Source organism: Crotalus tigris, unplaced genomic scaffold, assembly GCF_016545835.1.
Source record: "Crotalus tigris isolate CLP2741 ecotype Arizona unplaced genomic scaffold, ASM1654583v1 scf7180000018525.42219311030:4301911, whole genome shotgun sequence".
NCBI lineage: Eukaryota > Metazoa > Chordata > Lepidosauria > Squamata > Viperidae > Crotalus > Crotalus tigris.
The window spans coordinates 2,635,741-2,655,898 of record NW_024097057.1 but is presented as its reverse complement, the minus strand read 5'-3'; the positions used below and the strand labels follow the sequence as shown (position 1 = coordinate 2,655,898).

Genomic DNA, 20,158 nt, shown 5'->3' with positions numbered 1-20,158 from the left:
ACGGGGAGTTGTGGGAAACGGGGCCAAAGCAGACAGGAGCGGCCTCTTTTCCACCTCTCACCTTCAAGGCGACTGAGGCATAGTCAAGCCTTTCAAAACCTGAACCCTGAAAAGAGGATCTCGGAAAAAGATACGGAAGACCAAAGTAAACGCTTTTTATTTCATTGGCAGAGCTTGTGCCCTTTATTGGCTATTAAGAAAAGGAGAAGATTCTATTGCACTGATTCTTGTATTTGCTTAATGGCAGCTGCACCCGTCACTCAGGGCAAAACTTGCAAAGAGGCAAGAGGGAGAATCAAGTCAGGCATAATCAGATTTGGTCGTTTGTGCCACCACCTTTTCCCCGTACCTTTTCCCATAGAAAAAAATTAAGTTTGATTTTGAAGGCTTATTCCCTTTACAAGCAGGCTTTTCTTGAGGTGCAGGGCAGGCTGTAAGAAGCACCAAAGAGCAAGTGAGGAGTTGGCACACCTAGCTAGAGGCTGAGGCAAAAGATTTGGTGCTGCCCTGAGCCTCGGACAGGAAGGCTTCAACTTCCTCAACCGTACGAGGGACACAAGTCAGCAATTCCATTCCCCTGGCTGTCACCACAATGTCGTCCTCAATCCGTACCTGGGAAAAGGCAGACACACCCGATCAGAGGTAGTGACAGAGCAAAATGACGTGGCTCCATTTCAACCTGGCTCAGTTTAAGCCTTGGCAACTGTTTACTGAGATCAAAATAATCCTGTTGCTTATGTTTCCTCCCTGTCTCCTAGTGGGATGATATACTTCCACAAAGAAGCAGCAGGAGATTTTCTCTAGATCAAGGGTCCCCGATCCCCAGTCTGTGGACCGGTACTGGGCCGCGGCATGCCAGCAACTGGTCCACACAAACAAGCAAAGCCCCATCCATGGGATGCAGGCAGCACACAAAACCACACCCCCTCCGGTCCACGGAAAAACCTCTCCACGGAACCAGTCCCTGGTGCCCAAAAGGCTGGGGGCCTCTGCTCTAGATTAAAAGAGAAAACCTGGGTTCTCAATACCCTTCGCTTTGGGGGGGGGGTGGAGACAGTTCTTTGCCACCAGTGCAAGCACTCCTCAACTTACAACACATAGCGGCCATTCAAAGTTACAACGCCACTGAAAAAAGCAACTTACGACCGTTTTTTTCACTCTTACAACCCTTGCAGCATTTCCACAATCACTTGATCAAAATTCAGATGCTTGGCAACTGACTCCCATTTATGACAGTCGCTGTGTCCCGGGGTCACGTGATCACCTTCTGCAACCTTCTGACAAGCAAAGTCAGTGGGAAAACCAGATTCAGTTACTAAGTTAACAACTGCAGTGGTTCAGTTAGCGACTGGCAAGAAAGGTTTGTAAAAGGGAGCCAAACTCACTTAGAAATGTCTCGCTTAGTAACAGAAATTTTGGGCTCAGCTGTAGTCGCAATGAGAGCAGGGATGAAAACAGCCGACCTGCACACTGGGTCTTCACGCACCCGTCGCTTTGGGGTCCTGCTCAGGTAAGAGGAGCCACGTGTGGCACACTTGCACGAACCAGATTCCTGCCCAGCTCAAAGCAAGTAGTGCTACGTTGTTCTTTTATGAAGAAGCCCTGTTCCATTCTTAGATTGTGTCATGTGCCTGTGGATCACTATTTTGTTACCCCCAAATTAATCTGATTACGCAGGGTTAGAGATACAATATAAATATAACCAACAAAAATTATGTGCTGAGCACTGACAATATGCTGCCTGCGTAAAATGTTACCAGCTCCAGTTAGATCAACCGCCTCAAACAAAGATCCGGCCTAAGTACAACTTGGGGGGTCACAACATTATCTGCTTGCTAAGCTCTATTTGCCCCTTTGCATTTTAAAAAGGAGGCACTGCACGGGATGCCTTGTAGCTGATACTGTTACTAAGATCTTTGAGACCTTTCCTATTCTCATTGGGTGTGAATGAAAAGGCCACACCGTTCTGCCCCCAGGTCCTAATCTCTCCTGGTTAAATATGCCGACTCAGTCATTATCCCTTATCTTATCAGAAATGTGCTAGTAGGTCTCTAAGCTGCAATAAAAGCAATTTTATCCAAGTGTCAAAGCCAAAGGAACACAAACCCTGGTAATTCCCACTATACAGTGCCTCTAATTGTTTCTGACCTCCTAGCATTTTGATCTAAAAATAATGCTAGTTTAACATTTGTCCTGCTTGCAAAATAACCCATTTATTCAAACAAAGCCGGTCATTCAGTCTTATTAAAGTGCTCAGTGAGCTGACTGTCAAATTATCTTCATTATTTAAGATTAATTTAAGTGTTATTATGGACCAGAATTAAATAAACTTGGCAGAATGTGTTCAGCAGGCTGCTGACAGCTGTTCAGCCTAAATCTACAAGTTCTCTCTCTTTACTGCCCAGGAAACACAGCTGCTCTGCTTTTACTGACAAAAAGAAACCATCTACCTGGACAAAATGTCGGTTTCCACTTTCTCTCCTTTACAGAACTCAAAATGAGCCAATAGTAATACTTGCATTTCTAAGTTTCTCCCAACAATCAACCTGTAACTGTCAGGATTTTGGACCAGCTCCTTGAAAATCTTCACAAAGTGCTACACAATGTCATCTCAACCACGTACTGTGGAGAGTTTGCGCAGCTTCTTGGCCAGGAGATACACAAATGCAAACCATCTTGAGTTTACTGCCGCTTTCCCTTTCTATGGGACCACATATCCCAGCATTCCTGGCCAGCAAGGCCTTTGGCAGACCTGCAGAAGTTGGCATCGGGTGAAGCCAACTGCACAACCGCACATTCAGATGCGTACCAAGCCGCCCTCTCAATCCCCCACTTGGTTACTGAAGAAGACTCCGATTCCAAATTCCTTTTTGTGGAATGGCTTGAGAAAAGTCCTTTAAATGAATGTTAACCATACTGAGGGTGGACAACCGTTTGGGATGGTCTGAGGACCCCTACACTGGCCAGTGGGTTGGACCAGTGTCCTCTAAGCTCCATTTTAACCTATGATTCTATGAAGTTTCTGACTAGAAATCTGTCAGCATTCTTATTTTTCTCTTTAGAGAGCCAGCTCTAGACACATCTGGTGGCTATTGCTTCCTTGCGTTCTAAAAGAGATCAATTCTCCAGCCATTGCTTAAAGAAGGTAATTGGAACAGATCTGCCTCAGATACAGGGGGGCTTCAGAAGGACCACCTTTGGAGGCTGCCCCAGGACAGTTGTCTACTTGGGCAACTTTCAGGGAGTTCCCTGCTCCTTGCTATGAGGAGAGGAAATAAGCTCAAGGCAGGGCCCACTGTCCTCCAGGCTGGTCGATGCAGCAAAATTTGCTGGAGCACTTAAGTAGCCGTGCAAGCGGAGAGCGCTTGGTGACACACACATTTTCAGCCCCAGAATCCTGCTTGGCTCAAACCCACTGATAAAGAACCAACCCCGAGCAGAGATAACCTTTCCAGCCTAGGGAGAGAATTCAGCAGCAGAAGGTAAAGTCCCACCTGGCTTGATAAGACTGTATACTCTGCACACACAGCTTTTGAGCCGTGGAGGTGAAGCCAAGACAGGATGACTCAGAGAACTGGCACTGAGGGATCCCGTCCTTGTGTAAAGCCTCCCAACCAAAGAGCCTGAATTCCACACTTTGACACAGTGATACTCCGGTGGAGATTTCTGACCAGGGGAACATTCAGTGAGCATTGCAGCAGCAGATCATTCGGCGTTTACAAAACATTTCCTCCCCTGACGTTCTGTTCCCAGACAGCCCAGAGACTGCATGCCTTCTGCCCCTTCTGGATAGTGTCTGGGATCCAATTGCAGGGTGATTCCACAAACTTGCCAAAGTCTGCAAGGCTCGCCAGAGGCAGCTGCGAGAGCTCCAGGAGGAGAGGCTTTAAAATAGTGGGGGAAACCCTGGCTTGGTCTTCTGCCCTCAGCTGGCCCTTCATGGCCTCCCCCACCTGATGTTTTCCAACTCACTAGCAATGCTGCTGCTCTGATGCCTTCCTTGTTTTACTTTGCTCCTTTCCCCTCCCCCCCCAACAGCTGACTGAAGACCCTGGAGTTGCACAAATGATTCAAAGATGCTGCTGTTACTTTTGGAACAAGAACCGGAGTTCTAAGCCCAGAGTTTCCCAAAATGGATCCACCTTGTCCAGCTGCTACAAACGACTTCCATATTGCACTGATGTTGCTTAGGAGGCTGGCTGATGAAAAGAAAATGCTCCCTAAAGGCAGAGCATTTAAAAGTCACTTCCTAGAACTGCAAAGAGGCCAAGCTTTGTACTCACAAGTTCCAAATTTAAACTCCAGTCAGGCACGAACCCTCTGGGTATTTTTAGGCCGTTCCTTGTCTCGTTCCACCTAAACCTGTCTACTCCACAAGACTGTTGTGCGCTTTCAGGGCATTCTGCATGCACTGTGTTTTGAAACACTTCCGCATCGATTCCACACTTTCCCAGTCCACCTTTGTGCCCTAACAAAGTTACTCACCCCACCAAAATTTCGGAAACGTGCCAGGACTTCATTGTTGATGAAACAAGCCTGAGCTGGATTAGCCAAGGCCTGGTCCAAGACATGGTCAATGAAATAGATGCCAGGCTCCACGGTCAGCACCATGCCTTCGAGAAGGGAGCGGGCGGTTCTCAAACTCCGGAGACCCGGCAAGTCAATGCGATCGACTCCCTGGGAAAGGAACGGGTGTATAAATTCAGTGAGAAGCTTGTGGTATGTTTCAGCCCTCCACCCACAGAGGTCATGGAATAACATGGAAGTGCACAAGAAAGGCCAGGGTAGCTGAAAAGATGAATGGATCGGGCCAGGGTGTTCCTTATTGCTCTGACTAAGCCTCCCTGATAAGCTATGTGCTCAAAAGTTCCTGGGAGGAATACTGATCTACGTGGGTCCCCCGAAATATGCTAGAGGTTATGATGCCTGAATGGTTCCCATCCAGTCTGGTCTATGAAGATCCTTTTGTGGTTTCATGGTTTGCCTGCAGCTCCCCCCACAAGGCCATTTGTTAGCAGACATAACCTAGAAGTGCACGGGGGTGGCTCAACACACCTAATGAGTGGGCAAAATGCTTCAGCAATAAATCTGTATTGGGTTGGCTGCACAATGTGGAGAGTTCAGAACTGACCTCTGGGTAGCCGCCTACATCGTGAACGTCAATTCCAAGGAAGTGTCCCAGCCCGTGAGGCATAAATACGGCACCCAGATGGACCTTCACCATGTCATCAACATTGCCGTGGAGAATGCCAATTTTCTTAAGTTCTTCCAGATGGACTCGGTCTGCCAGACGGTGCATTTCAGGCCAGGCCACCCCTTAGGGGGGGAAAAAAAGTTCTATTATTGCAATGTTCTTATAAATAGACGTTTTCTTACTGTGGATGTCCATTTTCTGAGTCCCCCCCCCCGAGATAATTCTCCACCCCACAATGGAGGGTCCGTCTGGAGATTGCAGGCAGGGCCCCATCCTGAATGTCCTGGGAACGGAGCCGTTCACTTCCCTTTCAAACTGAAGTTACTGAAAAGACACGGAGGTTTGCAAATTCGCTCTCCTAGTTAAAGCCCTAGTGAACTCCTGGGCTAGTGAAAGCCCTAACACAGTTGTGCCTGTGTTTTATCAGCAGAAGCTTCCTCGGAGTAAAGCAAACTCTGAAGAACTTTGAATGCCGAATCAGCTTCCCATAATACTGTATCTTAGCTTCGGGGAAGGATTCCAGTTGAGGAGGAATGTGTGGGACCAGCAGGGGAACGCTGCCATTCCTTGGAATCCCCCAATATGAACGGTCTCAACACTTTCACCAGGTCAGGAAACCAGCTTCAGTGAGGTCCAGAGAATGCTATTAAAATCACTGCCTTTCATTTTCTGCTTCACTTTAGGTGCTAAAGAAGGCGAGAAGGATAAAGGATAAAGAATTGCTTCTGGCCACTTGGACCCCAAAAGCATTTACAGAATACAGAATAACAGAGTTGGAAGGGAGCTTAGAGGTCTTCTAGTCCAACCCCCTGCTCGGACCTTTCTCCCTTTGCTTTGCATAGTGAACCTTGCAGAAGAACTAATCAAAAGCAAATCTACACTCAGATAACCAATGGTGGAAAACTCATGGTGTGATGGACAATTCTTTTGACAAATTCCTGTGAGCCAATCGGCCACCAGGTTGGGGATTTATGCTAGAAGGCCCAGCTTTATATTGCTTTCTTCTACCCACTGTGGTAATTTTCCGGGCTACGGGAGCTGCAGTAGTGTCAAAATGGGAAGGAAGACACTTCCTCTCTCAGTAGACACCATCCAAGGTGAGTCCCTGCTCACTACTTCTAGGAGGCAGCCTCCAGGAGACTCAAGATTGTATCTCAGTTCCCCCCTCCCCATGAAATTAATATCAATGGGAGAAGTAGGACTACCACTTTGGCTGAATTTGCAAAGCAGAATCATGATTTCCACTTCCAGCCAGCAACTCATATCCATTATTAGACAGAATCCCGAGACTTGAGACATCCCCAGGAGTGCCAATAAACTATTATTTCAGACATCTGGGTGACCTGCAGCACACTGCTCTTTCCTCTTGGACACACTGAGGTTTCACTTGCACACCCAGGGGCTTGGACACATTTCTTTTTTTTCCAGTGGATGAATCCTCCCCAGAGTCTGGTTGCTGAAGCAAGACAAGGAGCCAAGAAGTGAGCTGTGCCTGGTTCGGGCTGGTGCAGAATCACCAACAGTCATGGAGCTCCTGCACCTTTTCAACTTGCTTTGTGCCCCCTCAGTGAAGGAGGCAGCTTCTGAAGGTGGGGGAAGCTCCACCATCCCCACTTAAAAAAAAAGAACATACTGAAAGCTGAGGAGGCAGTGAAGCATTCTCCCATCGCTGAGCATGCATAGAAATTGAGCCATGCCAGGAAAAAGAGAGGCAGGCCTTGCACATCTATTGCACAGGAGCATCTCACCCAGCTAAGAACAACTCAAGGTGGTTTGCAAATCAGAGGAACCCGGGTGGTGCTAACAGCTCAGATGCCAAGGCCTGCTTGAGCATAGCAACATGCTGAAGAGACACCATACGTGCATCGTGCTCTGTGGGGGTTACGGCCAGAGCCAGAACCAGCCTCATGTGCAGCTGCCACATGACAAGTCCTGGCCTTGAGCAGATGGCCTTGGTGGGGCTCGGGGGCTCCGGGCACCCTTGTGGGAAGGTTTGTTGGAGTTTATAGACTGAAACAGGAGGAGTGAAGGGCTAATGTTTTTATTTAGGTGCTACATCAATGTGCTAAGGAGATGGCAGACTACAAATTGCTGATCTGCAGGAGCACAAGAAAACAAGCCGAACCAGGGCTGGGAGTCCTCAGTGGGCCAAGAACCGTGGCGGCTGTGGTTCATCAAGTCAATTCTGGCTCCTGGTGACTGCAGGGACGAGACTCTATGAATTTGGGGGCAACATTTTCAGAAGTGCCTTTCTAGTTCTAGACTTGGCCCCAAACCACCCAGCTGGCTTTATGCCCCAGGCTGAGCTGGACATCCTGGTCTCTTAGCATCTCATTCAGCACCGTAACTACTAGTAGAGAGATTCTGGTTCAGGGCAGGGGAGGGGGGTGTTTCTTGTATTGTTTATGATTCATTTTCCGCCATTCGCATCACTAGATTGTATCAATACACTTGACCTGTTTCCCAATCAACTCTTCCATGTAACATTAGTAAACTTTCTCTACTAATAGCCCATGGAAGGTCTTACACATTTGCTAAAAGAGTTGTAAGCCCATCTTTTGGATAACTCTAGGTGTCGAAGATCAAAATCAGAAAGCATAATAAAGTATATGAACATCAGCAATAATAATAAAAACAATAAGGAAGTCTCATTAAATAACGCCGTATACATAATGGCACCCATAAAGGTTTTATCACTCTGGGAGACCAAGGTGAACAGATAAACTTTTAGGGCAAGCACAGGTAAGCCTTGGGGTCACATGGGACCTTTCTGGTACCCTCTGGGCACCCCTCCCTCCAAACCACAATTGCTGAAAACTGCCCGCAAAGTTCTCACCAATTTGAGGTAGACATGAAAAACAAGGGCACTGTAGACTGTCAAGAGAATCGCCTCAAGATGATTCCCGAACCCAGAAAAAATCCTGGCCCTGCCCAGGCATCATCCAGACCACCCTGCACGGCTGAGCCAATCCTAGCTGCTCTGCTCTTTCAATGCATGGGAATTGTAGTCCGAGCCATGGGGAGCTGCTACCCTGGCACGGTGGGCTTTAGCAGCTGGAGCAAAACTGCTGCTGCTCCTCAGGGTTAGTTCTAAGGAGAGGATTGTTTTCTGGATGGAGGTAGGAAATCATATTTCAAGGAATAAAACCTCAGCGATAAATATCCTTTCTTAACAGTCTTGTAAGAAAATTGCACTGTCCCCCCTAGTCCTTCTTTTCTCTAGACTGGCCATACCCAGTTCCTGCAACCGTTCTTCATAGGTTTTTAATTATAATACTGCCTCTTCTCTGCAACCGCCAATGTGTTGGACAACAAAAGCCATCATGAACTATTTGGGCTGCGGAAGATGGCAAAGGTGGTCCAAGAATTGCAGAAAGTGCCACAGTGAGGGAATTCGCCATATAGGGATCCCACAAAAGGTAATGTGTGTTCATATGGCATCTCTCTCTCTCCCTCCCTCTCCCTCTCCCTCTCTCATACACACCCTTGATTTATTGATAGGGTTATTTATAGATCCATCTCCTGCACTCCCTGCCCCATCAAATCCTGGGCAATTAACCTTGGCCCCCTCGACTCTTGTTCGAAGCTGGCCAACAGTCAGCCAGGTTTGCACAGCCTAACTGGACTACCTTTGGACTTTGCACCCTGTTGCTCGAGACATCTTTACTCTGCAAAATCTGCTGATGGGGCGTCTACTTCTCAATTCCCTGCCGAGAGAGACGCAGGGCAGTGCAGGCCAGAGAACCAATGGGCGGCCTCCTTGCTGGAGCCAGAAACAGACTCCGTCTTGTTTCATTGGTGAGCTTTGGTGGCTCAGCATCTACAGGAGCAGAGGTCCAGACCTGGGAAGGAGGGCTGGCATACTCCTCCTCTCCCCACGTTTATGTTAGCAGATTTGTGTTGTTGTTGTGTCTTACCCGGCTTGACGCTGCTGAACACTGCCCGGGATGACTTGTACACGGCCTCGTAGATAGCCTTCTGGTCAGGAGTGAATTTTCCATTTGCTGGAAAGGTGCAGGTGATGTCTGAACCGTAGCAATAATATTCTCCCCCCATGTCAAAGAGGCTGCAGAAAAGGAAAAAAGAAAAAAACACTGTGTGGGTCTGAATTTGAACTGCAGCATTATTACAAAGTTGTCTCTGCAGTGGGGCTGATTATAAATGTCATCAGAACAGACTCCATTGCAAAGATAAAGCTGGAAGAGTTGCCATTTCTCCTCCTTAAACAAATGAATGTCAGGATGGTCCTTCACAGCTGGAAAATCAATTAACTATGTGTGACAGGCGGCTGTTTCCTCCTTCAATCATTCAAAGATGGAGAACCTCCAACAATCTGTATGTAGAGGTGTCACTGGCTGCGTTTTCACAACACATTTGGCCTGGTTACTGAATTAATCCGTTTTTCTGGATATGGACCACACCTAGAGTTATAAAATACCCAATCAGGTTGGTTTACATAATATACTAATCTACTGTTTTGTGAATGCTATGCCTTTAATCTAGTTAAGAATGTTGCCAGTTGTCTATTCCTCGTCTCCATACTTTTAATACCACAATTAGGAAATAAAACGTTACTTAGCAATAGAATTGCTGCAAAATTTAACTTAGTCTTCCAAATCCAAATTTTATCTCCAGCCTGATTAAGGAAATGAAAAACTGGTTTTCTGAGGCCATTTCACTTTGCCACGTGAATTTGGCCTGCAAGCTAAACATAACCCAAATAACCATCAAAAGCTCACTGTATTGTATGAACCCAACTGTTGGTTCTATTCAACTCAACCTGAAATACTGTTCTACTGATTCAGTTAGAAAATCAGTGGCGCCACTCAGGGGGCTGTTTCCATTGGTACTCAGGTGGGGGGGGGGGCTTGATCTGTTATCTTCAATGCCACAGGGCTGCCACCACTGCAAATTCCAACTATGAATTTTGGTCATTTCAAGACCAGCAGGAAAGGGCTGGTGGACGCCTTGGGCTCGTGCTGAATATTTCAGCAGCCAAGAGTGATCTGCATGCATCTGACCCCCATGGTTTGGTTACTTCCCACTTGCATTTATGCCCTGTGTATATGTGTGTGCGATGTGGAACGCCGGCTTATGAAACTCCTGCAGCCCTTCATCTATCAGCCTTAGGTGAGAGAGGAGATGCCACGAGGGTCTGCTGGTTATGCAAGCAACGTGGGCGTCCTGAGAGAATTCTCTGGGTAGCCAATGGAGAGTTAAGTAAAAAATGAGATCTCTGTTGAAATACTGCGTGATCAGAAAAGGTCAGAGGGAGCCAACCGGGGCCACTGTTTCAACGGCTTTCATTCGTTCCAGGGACTTTCAGGAGCTGGCCTGGGAGTGGCAGCCAGTTTGACCAATCTCTCCCCTGGACATCTGTGCTGGAGTCCCGGCACCCGGCTAGAACATTTTGCTCCCAGTGCACTGATCAAACAATTGGAGATTAAACTCCCAGGGCAAAAGTCATTCTTTTGATGATTGCCTTTTACTGTAAATAGCACCATGCCTACCCCATGTATGCAAAAAGTCATTGCTTCCATTTCTGCCATGAATGGGAGACACAGCATACAAAGCATTGAATTCCATTCCTAGAACACCGAATGAGCTGTCTTTGGCACGGGACCAAGCTATGATGCGCTGTGACTTAAGCAGGCCAGCTTCCAAAGGCAAAGGTGCTTGCCGGGCTCCTGAAACCCAAGAGCCTCTTTCCTCTGCCTTTGAGAGCAGGACCCAGACGTCTGGTCCCCAGGGAAGGTTGGTTGCACAAGCCAACTTTTGGCCAACAGAGAGAGCAAGTCTGGTTTTCAGAGACGATCTCAGACTACATCCAAGTTCTCCCTCCCTCAGCTCCAGTGGCATTTGCTCCTAAACTGGAAGCTCCTTGCAAAATCCTTTGGGCTCAGCCCTTTAAAGTCATCCAGTGTGGGATGTAAGCCCAAGTACTGGAACGGAGGAGGGGGAGGAGGCTGGCGTTGGAGTTTTTTAATGAGTCATTGCTTTGGCCATTCCGCCTTTCAGTTAGACCAGAGGTAGGGAACGATGCCCCATTTATGTCTTGTGGGTTTCAACTCCCAGAATTCCAAAGCCAGCATGGCTGGCTCCAGAATTCTGGGAGTTGAAGTCCGTAAGTCATAAAAGGCCATCGATCCCCACCCTTAAGTTAGATCTTGCTGAGTTGCATCAATGTTGGCTGGAAGCAATAAATTAATGTTCTCAACGTATCAGTGGGCTACCATGGAAACATGGGGGGGAGATAGTTTTTGAGAGGGAAAAAACCTCTTGTAAAGCTCCCCAAATGGAGCGTTTGGGGGGTCTAACAGTAAAACGTAGAGAGTAGAGCCAGTTCTGTAATTGTTCTGTAAGGGATAAAATTGCAAAGGGATGTGGGGAAAACTTGAACTCCACAGTGCAAATCCAAAGCTGGGGCTGCAGTTTCACTGGGCACCCGGAACAGGGAGAAGATTTGTCATGTGACAAAGGGTGCCATGAAAGTGGGGTATTGGGGGGAAGGAAGAAGCCCCGTGAGGATTCCTGAGAAGAGGAGTGTTCCCTCAGCTTAGGAAATCACTCTAGAGAGCAATGGATTTTTCCTTGAATTTAAACTTCCCAGATGAGAGGAAGTTGCAGTGTTTACTTAATTTTTTTTCCAAAAGAAGAAAGAGAAGAATGTACTTAAAGAATCTATTACTAAGTAGTTGAAAAACAGAGTTTGGGCCTTGACATTATTGTAGGGGGTGGGGAGTTGCTTTGAAAGGAAAGCAGGGCACCTTTTAAATTAAAAGGAAAGGGATTATTTAAAACTCTCCACGAGATGGCAGAAGACACGAGGAAAGTATCTCAATCTTTTCTTAGCTACATCTAGAAATTATCCTTTTTGCCCAGAGATGGAGACAGCATGCTGTTGGGTACAAAATGCCAGGGAGCCTCAGTCGAAGCACTGCCTCTCTCCGTTTATCACAGGGCTCTTCACACTTGGCCCAAGACAGCAAAATTTACGTTTCTTATCCATACCTGAATCTGAGTCAGCGTATGGACAAAAAGGAATAATAATAATAATAGTAATAGTAATAATAAGTAGTAGTAGTAGTAGTTGGAAGGTCCTTTGGAGGTCATCTAGTCCAACCCCCTGCTCAGACAAATGGCTGTCCAGTCTCTTCTTAAAAACTTCCAATGTTGGTGCATTCACCGCTTCCGGAGGCAGGCTGTTCCACTGGTTAATTGTTCTAACTGTCAGGAAGTTTCTCCTTAGTTCCAGGTTGCTTCTCTCCTTGATTAGTTTTTCCATCAGTTGCTTCTTGTCCTGCCTTCAGGGGCTTTGGAGAATAGCTTGACTCCCTCTTCTTTGGGGCAGCCCCTGAGATATTGGAACACTGCTATCCTGTCACCCCCAGTCCTTCTCTTCATTCAGTTTTCATTTTCCAAGGCAACAGTGCCCTCGTCCGGAGAAATAAATCATAGCACGGGACTCCAGGGCCACCTTGTGCACAATGTAAGAATAAAGAAGGAATGTCTGTCTGCACTCATGCGTGCGTGTATGCGTGTGTGTGTGTGTGTGTGTGTTGTTTCCAGAGATTTTTGGAGCTTCTTTGACAAAGGGAAAAAAAGCTGCATTGTTCTAAAGAAAACATTTCGGAGTTTATAACTGGGCAATAAATTTCAACTGCAGAGGGATATCCTGTTTAGCTGCTGAAGCACCCTCAGCCACAAATCCTCGATGCTCGTGGCACGCTACCCTTGCGAGGGAGAACGCGGAGAAGCAGAGCAGGATTCCCATCTGCCTTCTGAGGCTGCCTGGAGCCATCCTGATCTCTGCCAGCCCAGCAGGAGGGAGGCACAGGCCTCTGATTCCTCTCTGCGTGGGCAGAGCAGTTGCCACGCAGGGTGCCCGCAGTGGAGGGAACTGGCCCAGGAAGGAACTGGGGAGGCTCAACACAGAACAATGGAAGGAAGCCCTCTTCTTGGATTAATGGGGCAAGTGTTCGAGAGGTGTGCAGGTAACACCCAGCGTGTCCTTGTTTCAGGTATGCTGCACTCCTGGCGACTGGCAGGTCACGAAGCCCTTAAGGATGTTGGTCCACTTAGATCTGCAGCCTGGCTTCCCTGCTGTCATTAATACTTGAGTTTACAGTTAATAAATAGATCAAAACAGGTAACAGCAGGAGAGGAAAAATGCTCCTTTCTGGAGGCAATGCCCCCTTCCTCTTCAAACCCCCAAGCAGACGAGAGGGCGAGTGTGCCGTAGTCTACAGTATTGTGGATTAAATGACACTTCATAACTGATAACCACTCTTAAGATGTGCAGGACCTGCTGAGAACCCTACACATTTCATCCCATAACACTATTAATGAGTAATAACGCTAATAAAAAGCTGCTGAGCACCAAGACCTGAGGAGGCAAGGAACAATTCTTTAAAAGCCAAGCCTAAATAAAATGGGAACATGTTTTCCAAGCAACTCCGTACCCAGCAATATCAATATTCTGCGACAACAGAAAACGCTTTTGAACAACAGCAGCAGAAGACTATCGGCTTCAGGCCAGGAAACCTACCAAACCTAGCTAACACAATGTTGAATTTTCTCCTGAACGCATTGATCAAAAGCAAACAAAGGACAGGACTGCACAAAAAGGCAGGCTGTGCATCTAAAAAGAGTCCCTCGTGTGCACTTTCAGAATGTGCTGCATTTCATCTCCCTCCATATTTCCAACAGCTCCGTGCAGAAGCAATCTTTTTATCCTGTGCTTGGAGGAATCATTTGCTCCCTCTGTTGATCCATTTGGAAAGATTCAAACAAAGAACCGTCATCAACCCCAAACAACTAGCGTGAAATGCCCCAGTGTCAGACCTGCCATCCTGTTGCACTGGCCCTGCTCACCTAGATCCCAGGCTGTCAGAAGAAACGGGGAGAGGGAGCTGTGGGGTGATATGAAGGGGGGACAGAGGGAAGGAAAGCAAAAGTCTTTGTGCTGTCCAAAGTCATCTAACGGAGTGCAACACCCTCAGGCCTTGGGGACTGTTAGCAAAATAAGTAGTCTGAATACGATTGGACGCTTACTGATAACCATGGGATGGATGGGACCCCGAAGGGAATGTTTACTGTGTGCTTTGGGCACAAAATGCCAGATTCAGCTTTAGTAAAATATACTTTTGGTAGCCATGAGTCTGAGAGTCTTGCAAATAGCAGAGCCTCAGTTCTCTCTGGTACTGCAGAAAGTCTCCCTGAAAGAATCCAGCATTGGTGAGCCTGGGAAACGTGTCCTGGGAATTAAGTGGGAATCCATTTTGGTTCTCATTTAATTGTTTCATTTCAACTATTCCAGAATATAGAATATAGAAGCTGGAAGAGACCTTGGAGGCCTTCTAGCAACCCCCTTCACAAGCAGGAGACCCTATACTATATCAAACAAGTGGCTGTCCAGTCTCTTCTTAAAAACCTCCAGTGATGGAGCACCCACAACTTCTGAAGGCAAAGCTGTTCCACTGGTTGATTGTTAATTTAATTTCATTCCTACCCATCCCCAACCTGCTCTCCCCTCCGTCTTTATGGACAATCACAGCCTGAATGCCGAGACTGAGAAAGAATTCGATTTGAGAGACTCCTCCAGCCAAATCAGTGCACAGGAGACATCAGCTATTCTCTTTTGTTAAAGGGGGGTGGAGAGAGCAGCGGAAAATTTGTATTTCGAAAGTGACAAGTTTTTGCTTTTGCAGCTGAAAAAAAAATACATCTCTGCCAGCGACCTAAGAAGTTTGATATTCATGAACAGAACAAGGAGAGCTGCAACAAAAGTGCAAGGTGACACTTGTTTGTGTTCCTCTGTTTGCTTTGGGAACCCCCTTCCCTAAACAGGCAACCCTGACACTGGTGGGAGGACTCTGTGACCCCAGCCGGTAGGCCAGACAAGTGGAAATTGATGTGCAAGAGCAGAAAACATAGAATTAACCTTTCCTTTTTTTGGCAGCAGGCCCTGCATGCCCCCAATTTCTGTTCGGGAGCCAGTGATTTGGCAAGTAGAAGAAGAGGGGGAAAGAGCCCCCTGTAGCAATTCTTCACAGAAGCAAGTTACAGCTACACTTGCACACGGGAACGTTCACTAGGCAGGCTGGAAAATGAGCGCACATTTATTTCAGGGGAGAAAAGTCCGACCTCAGCTGAGAATGACCACAGCAGGCAGGCAAAAAAGCAGAGGGATCAGAAGCAACTTCCGGCTTCCTGTCGGCTTCCCCAGTGACTTTGCTTGTGGGAAGCTGGCAGGGAGGGGGATCCAGGGCAACTCGCCAACGGCCAACTCGCCATAGCCATCACACCGCAGCCAACTCGCCGCTGGACAAGAGTGACACTAATATCGAAGAAATAGTCAAATAGAATCATTAAAGAAAAGATGCCAAAGGAGGGACAAAATAAAATGTGAATGACAAAAATTAAAATTGTTTTTAAAATTATTTTAAATAATTGAATTGTTGAGTTGTCCCATTCCAGGCAGGGAGTGTTGGAAATCAGGCTCACATGGCCCATGGCTGACTGTGGTGGCTCCACAGTCTGAAGATCCTTCAAATTTCAATCCCGTAAGAGATCCTGAATTTTGGATGCATTCTTTAAGCTCGCCCATTTGAGGTCTCTGGATTCAAAAATGGCTGCAAAAATATACTTGATCACGTACAGGCCTAATACCTGCAAAAACGTTAAGAGTTGAACAAGATTTTTTGCAGGAAGACCAGGGAAGGAAGACGGTTGATAAATTAGAAGAGTTAAAATCTATACAGCTCGTGGAATAGCTCTGGTGTTATTGCTGCTGCCACACCTGCATTCCTTGTAAGAATTTCTTCTAAATATGGATTGAAAGGTTAGGACAAAAGGCCTTTCACTCACCAGAGATCTCCATCTTCAATGGTTTTATCATTTGGAGCTCCAGCGTGGCCGTAGTGCAAAACGGAGCTGTTATCTCCACTGAAAGAACAATACACATTATCAATGTGATGTGCGTGACCAATGCAGAATGAAAAAGCTATTACACACTAAAAATCTGTACAAATATTACATATTGCAAAAAAGCAAACATACAGCTTATGCCTTTTTCTAGTGCTTGGTGAAATTATTAGCCCTGAATAATATGATTAAGGGCCACGTTTTGGACAGAGAGGTTCTAAAACAAAGGGCTTAAAGAAAAGTGGTTAAAGAGGTTTTGCAAATTACTAGTTTACAGTCTGCAAATTAACTTTCCAAGGAAAGTGGGAGAACTTGTGGGTTCCATAAGAGAAGCTCCAAAGGTTTAATTGCTCCCCAAGATCCACATTTCCTGAACAAACAAGCAAAACATCTCTGTCACTGTTTTGCTCATGCATTTTTCATCCAGGATCCACTGAGAAATATTATTTTGCTGCTTTGACTAGTTGGCTTAAAATCATTTAGATTGTCTCCCTAAAGCAAACATATGTGAGTCTGCCTGCAGGCACACTGTAAATGCCAACGCAATTTAGCACAGCGTCCCCCAACCTTTTGGGCACCAGGGACCGGTTCCATGGAAAGAGGTTTTCCCGCGGACCAGAGGGGCTGTCATTTTATGTGCTGCCTGCATCCTGTGGATGGGGTTTTGCTTATTTGTGTGGATCACTTGCTGGCATGCTGGGGGTTGGGGACCCCTGATTTAGCAGGCAAGGAGTATTACAGGGGTATGTTAATGAAGAAAAAAAAAGGCCCATCAATTTTAGAGAGGTCATAAACTTGGGAGAATCTGAGCTACGCAACCTGGTATAAGGTAAATTCCCATTACAGAGCTAGAATGATCAAAATGTTTAGAAAATAATTTGATACATTAATATGCTAATAAAGTATGAGAGTCTGTGAGGTGGAGAATTTGGAAGTCAACTGCAGGATCAATCAGAATAGAACTGGAAAGGACCTTGGAGGTCTTCTAGTCCAATTCCTTGCTCAAGCTAGGAGACCATCAATCATTTCAGATAGGTGGTTGTCCAGTCTTTTCTTAAAAACCTCCAGTGATGGAACTCCCACAACTTCTGACGGCCAACTGTTTCATCGGTTAATTGTCCTCACTGTTAGAAAACTTCTCCTTAATTCCAGGTTGCTTCTCTCCTTGATTTGTTTCCATCCGTTGTTTCTTGTCCAGGTTTCTGGTGGTTTGGAAAATAAGCTGACCCCCTCTTCTTTGTGGCAGCCCCTCAAATAATACTGGAAGACTGCTATCATGTCCCCCCCAGTCCTTCTTTTCTCTAGACTGGCCATACCCAAATCCTGCAGCCGTTCTTCATATGTTTTAGTCTCCAGGCCTTTAATCATCTTAGTTGCTCTTTTTTGCACTCTTTCCAGAGCCTCAACATCATTTTTGTAATGTGGTGACCAAAACTGGATGCAGTTTTCCAGGTGTGGCCTTACTAAGGCTTTATTAAAACGGTAGTAATGATTTTGAGTCTACGCCTCTGTTTATACAACCAAGATTTGTATTAGCTCACAAGGGGATTTTTCTTTCCTAAGGAGCATCTACTGTCCACAAATATAACACAATTCTTTCATTAATATGCCCAATTTGATCTTCTGAATATTGTGGCCTTTTGATTCACAACACCCTTCTATTTATCCACATTTTTAATTTGCAATAAGCCAACACACTCAAAATTCTGAGCGAGTCGGAGTTATTAAAGAGTGAAAGATCGTGCTCCCTGCAGGACCTCCTGCAAATTAAAGAATGGCGGGAGGAGGAAATTGAGAAGGAAAAGCCCTCCTTCGTGAAACAGTGAGAAATGGAGGCTTTGCCATTTATCTGAGAGACGCATGAAATTTTAAAAAGGGGAGTCTATGTTCTGAACAAGACCATATTTAGCCTGACTCGTAAGGTAGCACAAGCAAGGTTAAAGTGAAAAGAAAATGTATTTCACCAAGCGTCTTCGAAATAGGAAGGGAAAGCAATGTACTTTTTAAAAAATCCACCTGGATCCAGATTTAATTCATGAATAAGAGAGGATCCCAAGTGCCTAAAATATTCCTGTCATGAAACTTCCTAACCTCCTCCAACAGCCTCTTGACCTTCAAATGGGTTGGACTTCTTTTCCCTGGTTTGCCAGCCTGTGTCAAGTGCCCGGTTGGGAAAGGGAGAGTAAGTGAGGGAAGATTTAAACTGGACTCCAAAGTCCATCCAAAGCCCCCTCTCTCCAGACTCATCCACGAGGCGGCCATGCCTGAGCATCCATCCGATCTCTTGTAAAGCCTTTGTCGGAGGGGCTGCTATAGCCAACACGGGATCTTGCATCACGAGTCTGGGGTCTGAGGGCTGCAGTGTACAATATCATACTCACAGTAATATTCTGGCTAGTGCCACCACGGCTCTTTCCAAATCCCATGATGGCTTCAATATCATTTTTTAATTGGTAGGATAAATCAAAGGCTCTTCTTAATTCCATCTGTGCTGGTGGACTTTTGCACCCGCCAATTGAGACAGCCATTTCTATTCCATCAAACTGCACACGGGTGCTGAAATAACGGAGGGCAAATGTTCGGGGCGCCTCCGCCTTCCAGCCTCTCTCTTCCATTCCACTGAGCGGGTCCTTCGGGTGGCAGGGCCAATCCTCAGCAAACAAGGGCTTTTTGCTGCCCCATCTTTACGCTGTTGCAGCAACTCAGCCAGGAGAGTTGGGGGTACAATTCTTTAACACGTTGGGGGAGAGGTAAGCGAAGGAAAGCTGAGTGCAGAGGAGCCCTAGGGAAGCATGTTGCTGCCCCATAAGCTCGGGGGAGGGAGGGCAGGTGGGCACACTATTCCCTCTCTCTGCTTCTCCCTGGAAAAAAGGGCAAGGGAAACGGCTTCTCCTCCCTCCCTTGGTAGCTGTTTCCAAAAGGAGCTTGGAAGCGCCTCATGTAGGGCTGCCTCTAAAGGCAGCCAAGCTGTTTCCCATCATTTGAGGGAAAGTGCAGCTTCTGGCGTGGCCAATCCAGTGCAGGCAAGCCAAGCAAGCCCGCCCACTTCCCATTTGCACTAACAGGATGTTTTATGCAGAATTCGGCTAATCAATTAACCCCAGATTAAATATGCATGAAAGGATTTCAGCACTTGATGGCTACTCAGCCATCTCTGCACTTCCCCTAATTTTGCCAGCGTGACTTCTTGTATTTTTAATGAAGACTCTTTAAGTCCCATTTCCTTCTTGCTGGAAATATTGATCAGCGAGATGTTATTTTTATTGTGCCAACTTAGCAGCTTTATGATGGCACAAGTTAGTTCAGCTCAGCTCTCTGCCAGGAACGACGGCAACAATTAAAAAGGTGCCCCACAGAAGCTGCTCAGTGGATTGATAGCCTTCTGTTGTGCCGTAGGGCAGGTTACGGCTGAATCCCCCCCCCCATATTTTAGAAAAACAATCCCCCTCCCCAAAGAACAGCTAATTATGCTTTCCAGACTGAACACACCGGAGAAAAAGCTCCGGTTAGAGCTGCGCAGGCAAGTGGAACCATCCCCTCTTCTCCCCCCCCCCCAACCCCTGCAGTCTGCAAAGCTGGAAAGTTTGGGGAACTCTGCCTTAGAATCAAGAGTGTCAGCAGCTCTCGAATATGTAAGCCACCACCCCAGCCCTCTGCATGGCTGTGCCAGATTCAGCCACTCCAAGGCCTTCCATTTTTATGGGCTTCACTCGATAAATGTTCCCTTGTTTTCGTTTTTCACTGAAGTATTCGATCTAGGCATGCTAAAATAACCTGCACTTAATTTAAAGGCCTCCCTATTGCTATGTACAAGCTCCGTATTAATCCCACTCTTTGGGAAATCAATGTTCCCTCCCCCCACCAATGCTTTACCTGCCACAGATGCAGGTGTAGGAAGTGTGCCGCATGCCTCCTTGCTTGTAGCAGTAGTGCTGGAACAGGCTGAAAACCAAGAAAGCAGGGAATTAATTGTTTGTCCAGAATAGGGTGGAAAAATTCAAAAATCTAAAACTGAGCCACTAAAAACGACAGAAGATT

At 46.6% G+C, this 20,158-nt stretch overlaps 1 protein-coding gene across 1 annotated transcript in view; it reads right to left on the bottom strand.

Annotated features, from left to right (window-relative positions):
• Positions 1-140: 140 nt before the first annotated feature.
• PEPD (peptidase D) overlaps positions 141-20,158 on the bottom strand; it is a 69,062-nt gene continuing 49,044 nt past the window's right edge. The window contains exons 10-15 of the mRNA XM_039353705.1: positions 19,994-20,062; positions 16,064-16,141; positions 9,112-9,260; positions 5,132-5,316; positions 4,486-4,677; positions 141-612 (exon numbers count right to left, since the gene is read on the bottom strand). Of these exons, the coding sequence (XP_039209639.1) occupies positions 472-612; positions 4,486-4,677; positions 5,132-5,316; positions 9,112-9,260; positions 16,064-16,141; positions 19,994-20,062 (814 nt within the window). The 3' untranslated portion in view covers positions 141-471. The remainder of the gene's footprint in view (positions 613-4,485; positions 4,678-5,131; positions 5,317-9,111; positions 9,261-16,063; positions 16,142-19,993; positions 20,063-20,158) is intronic.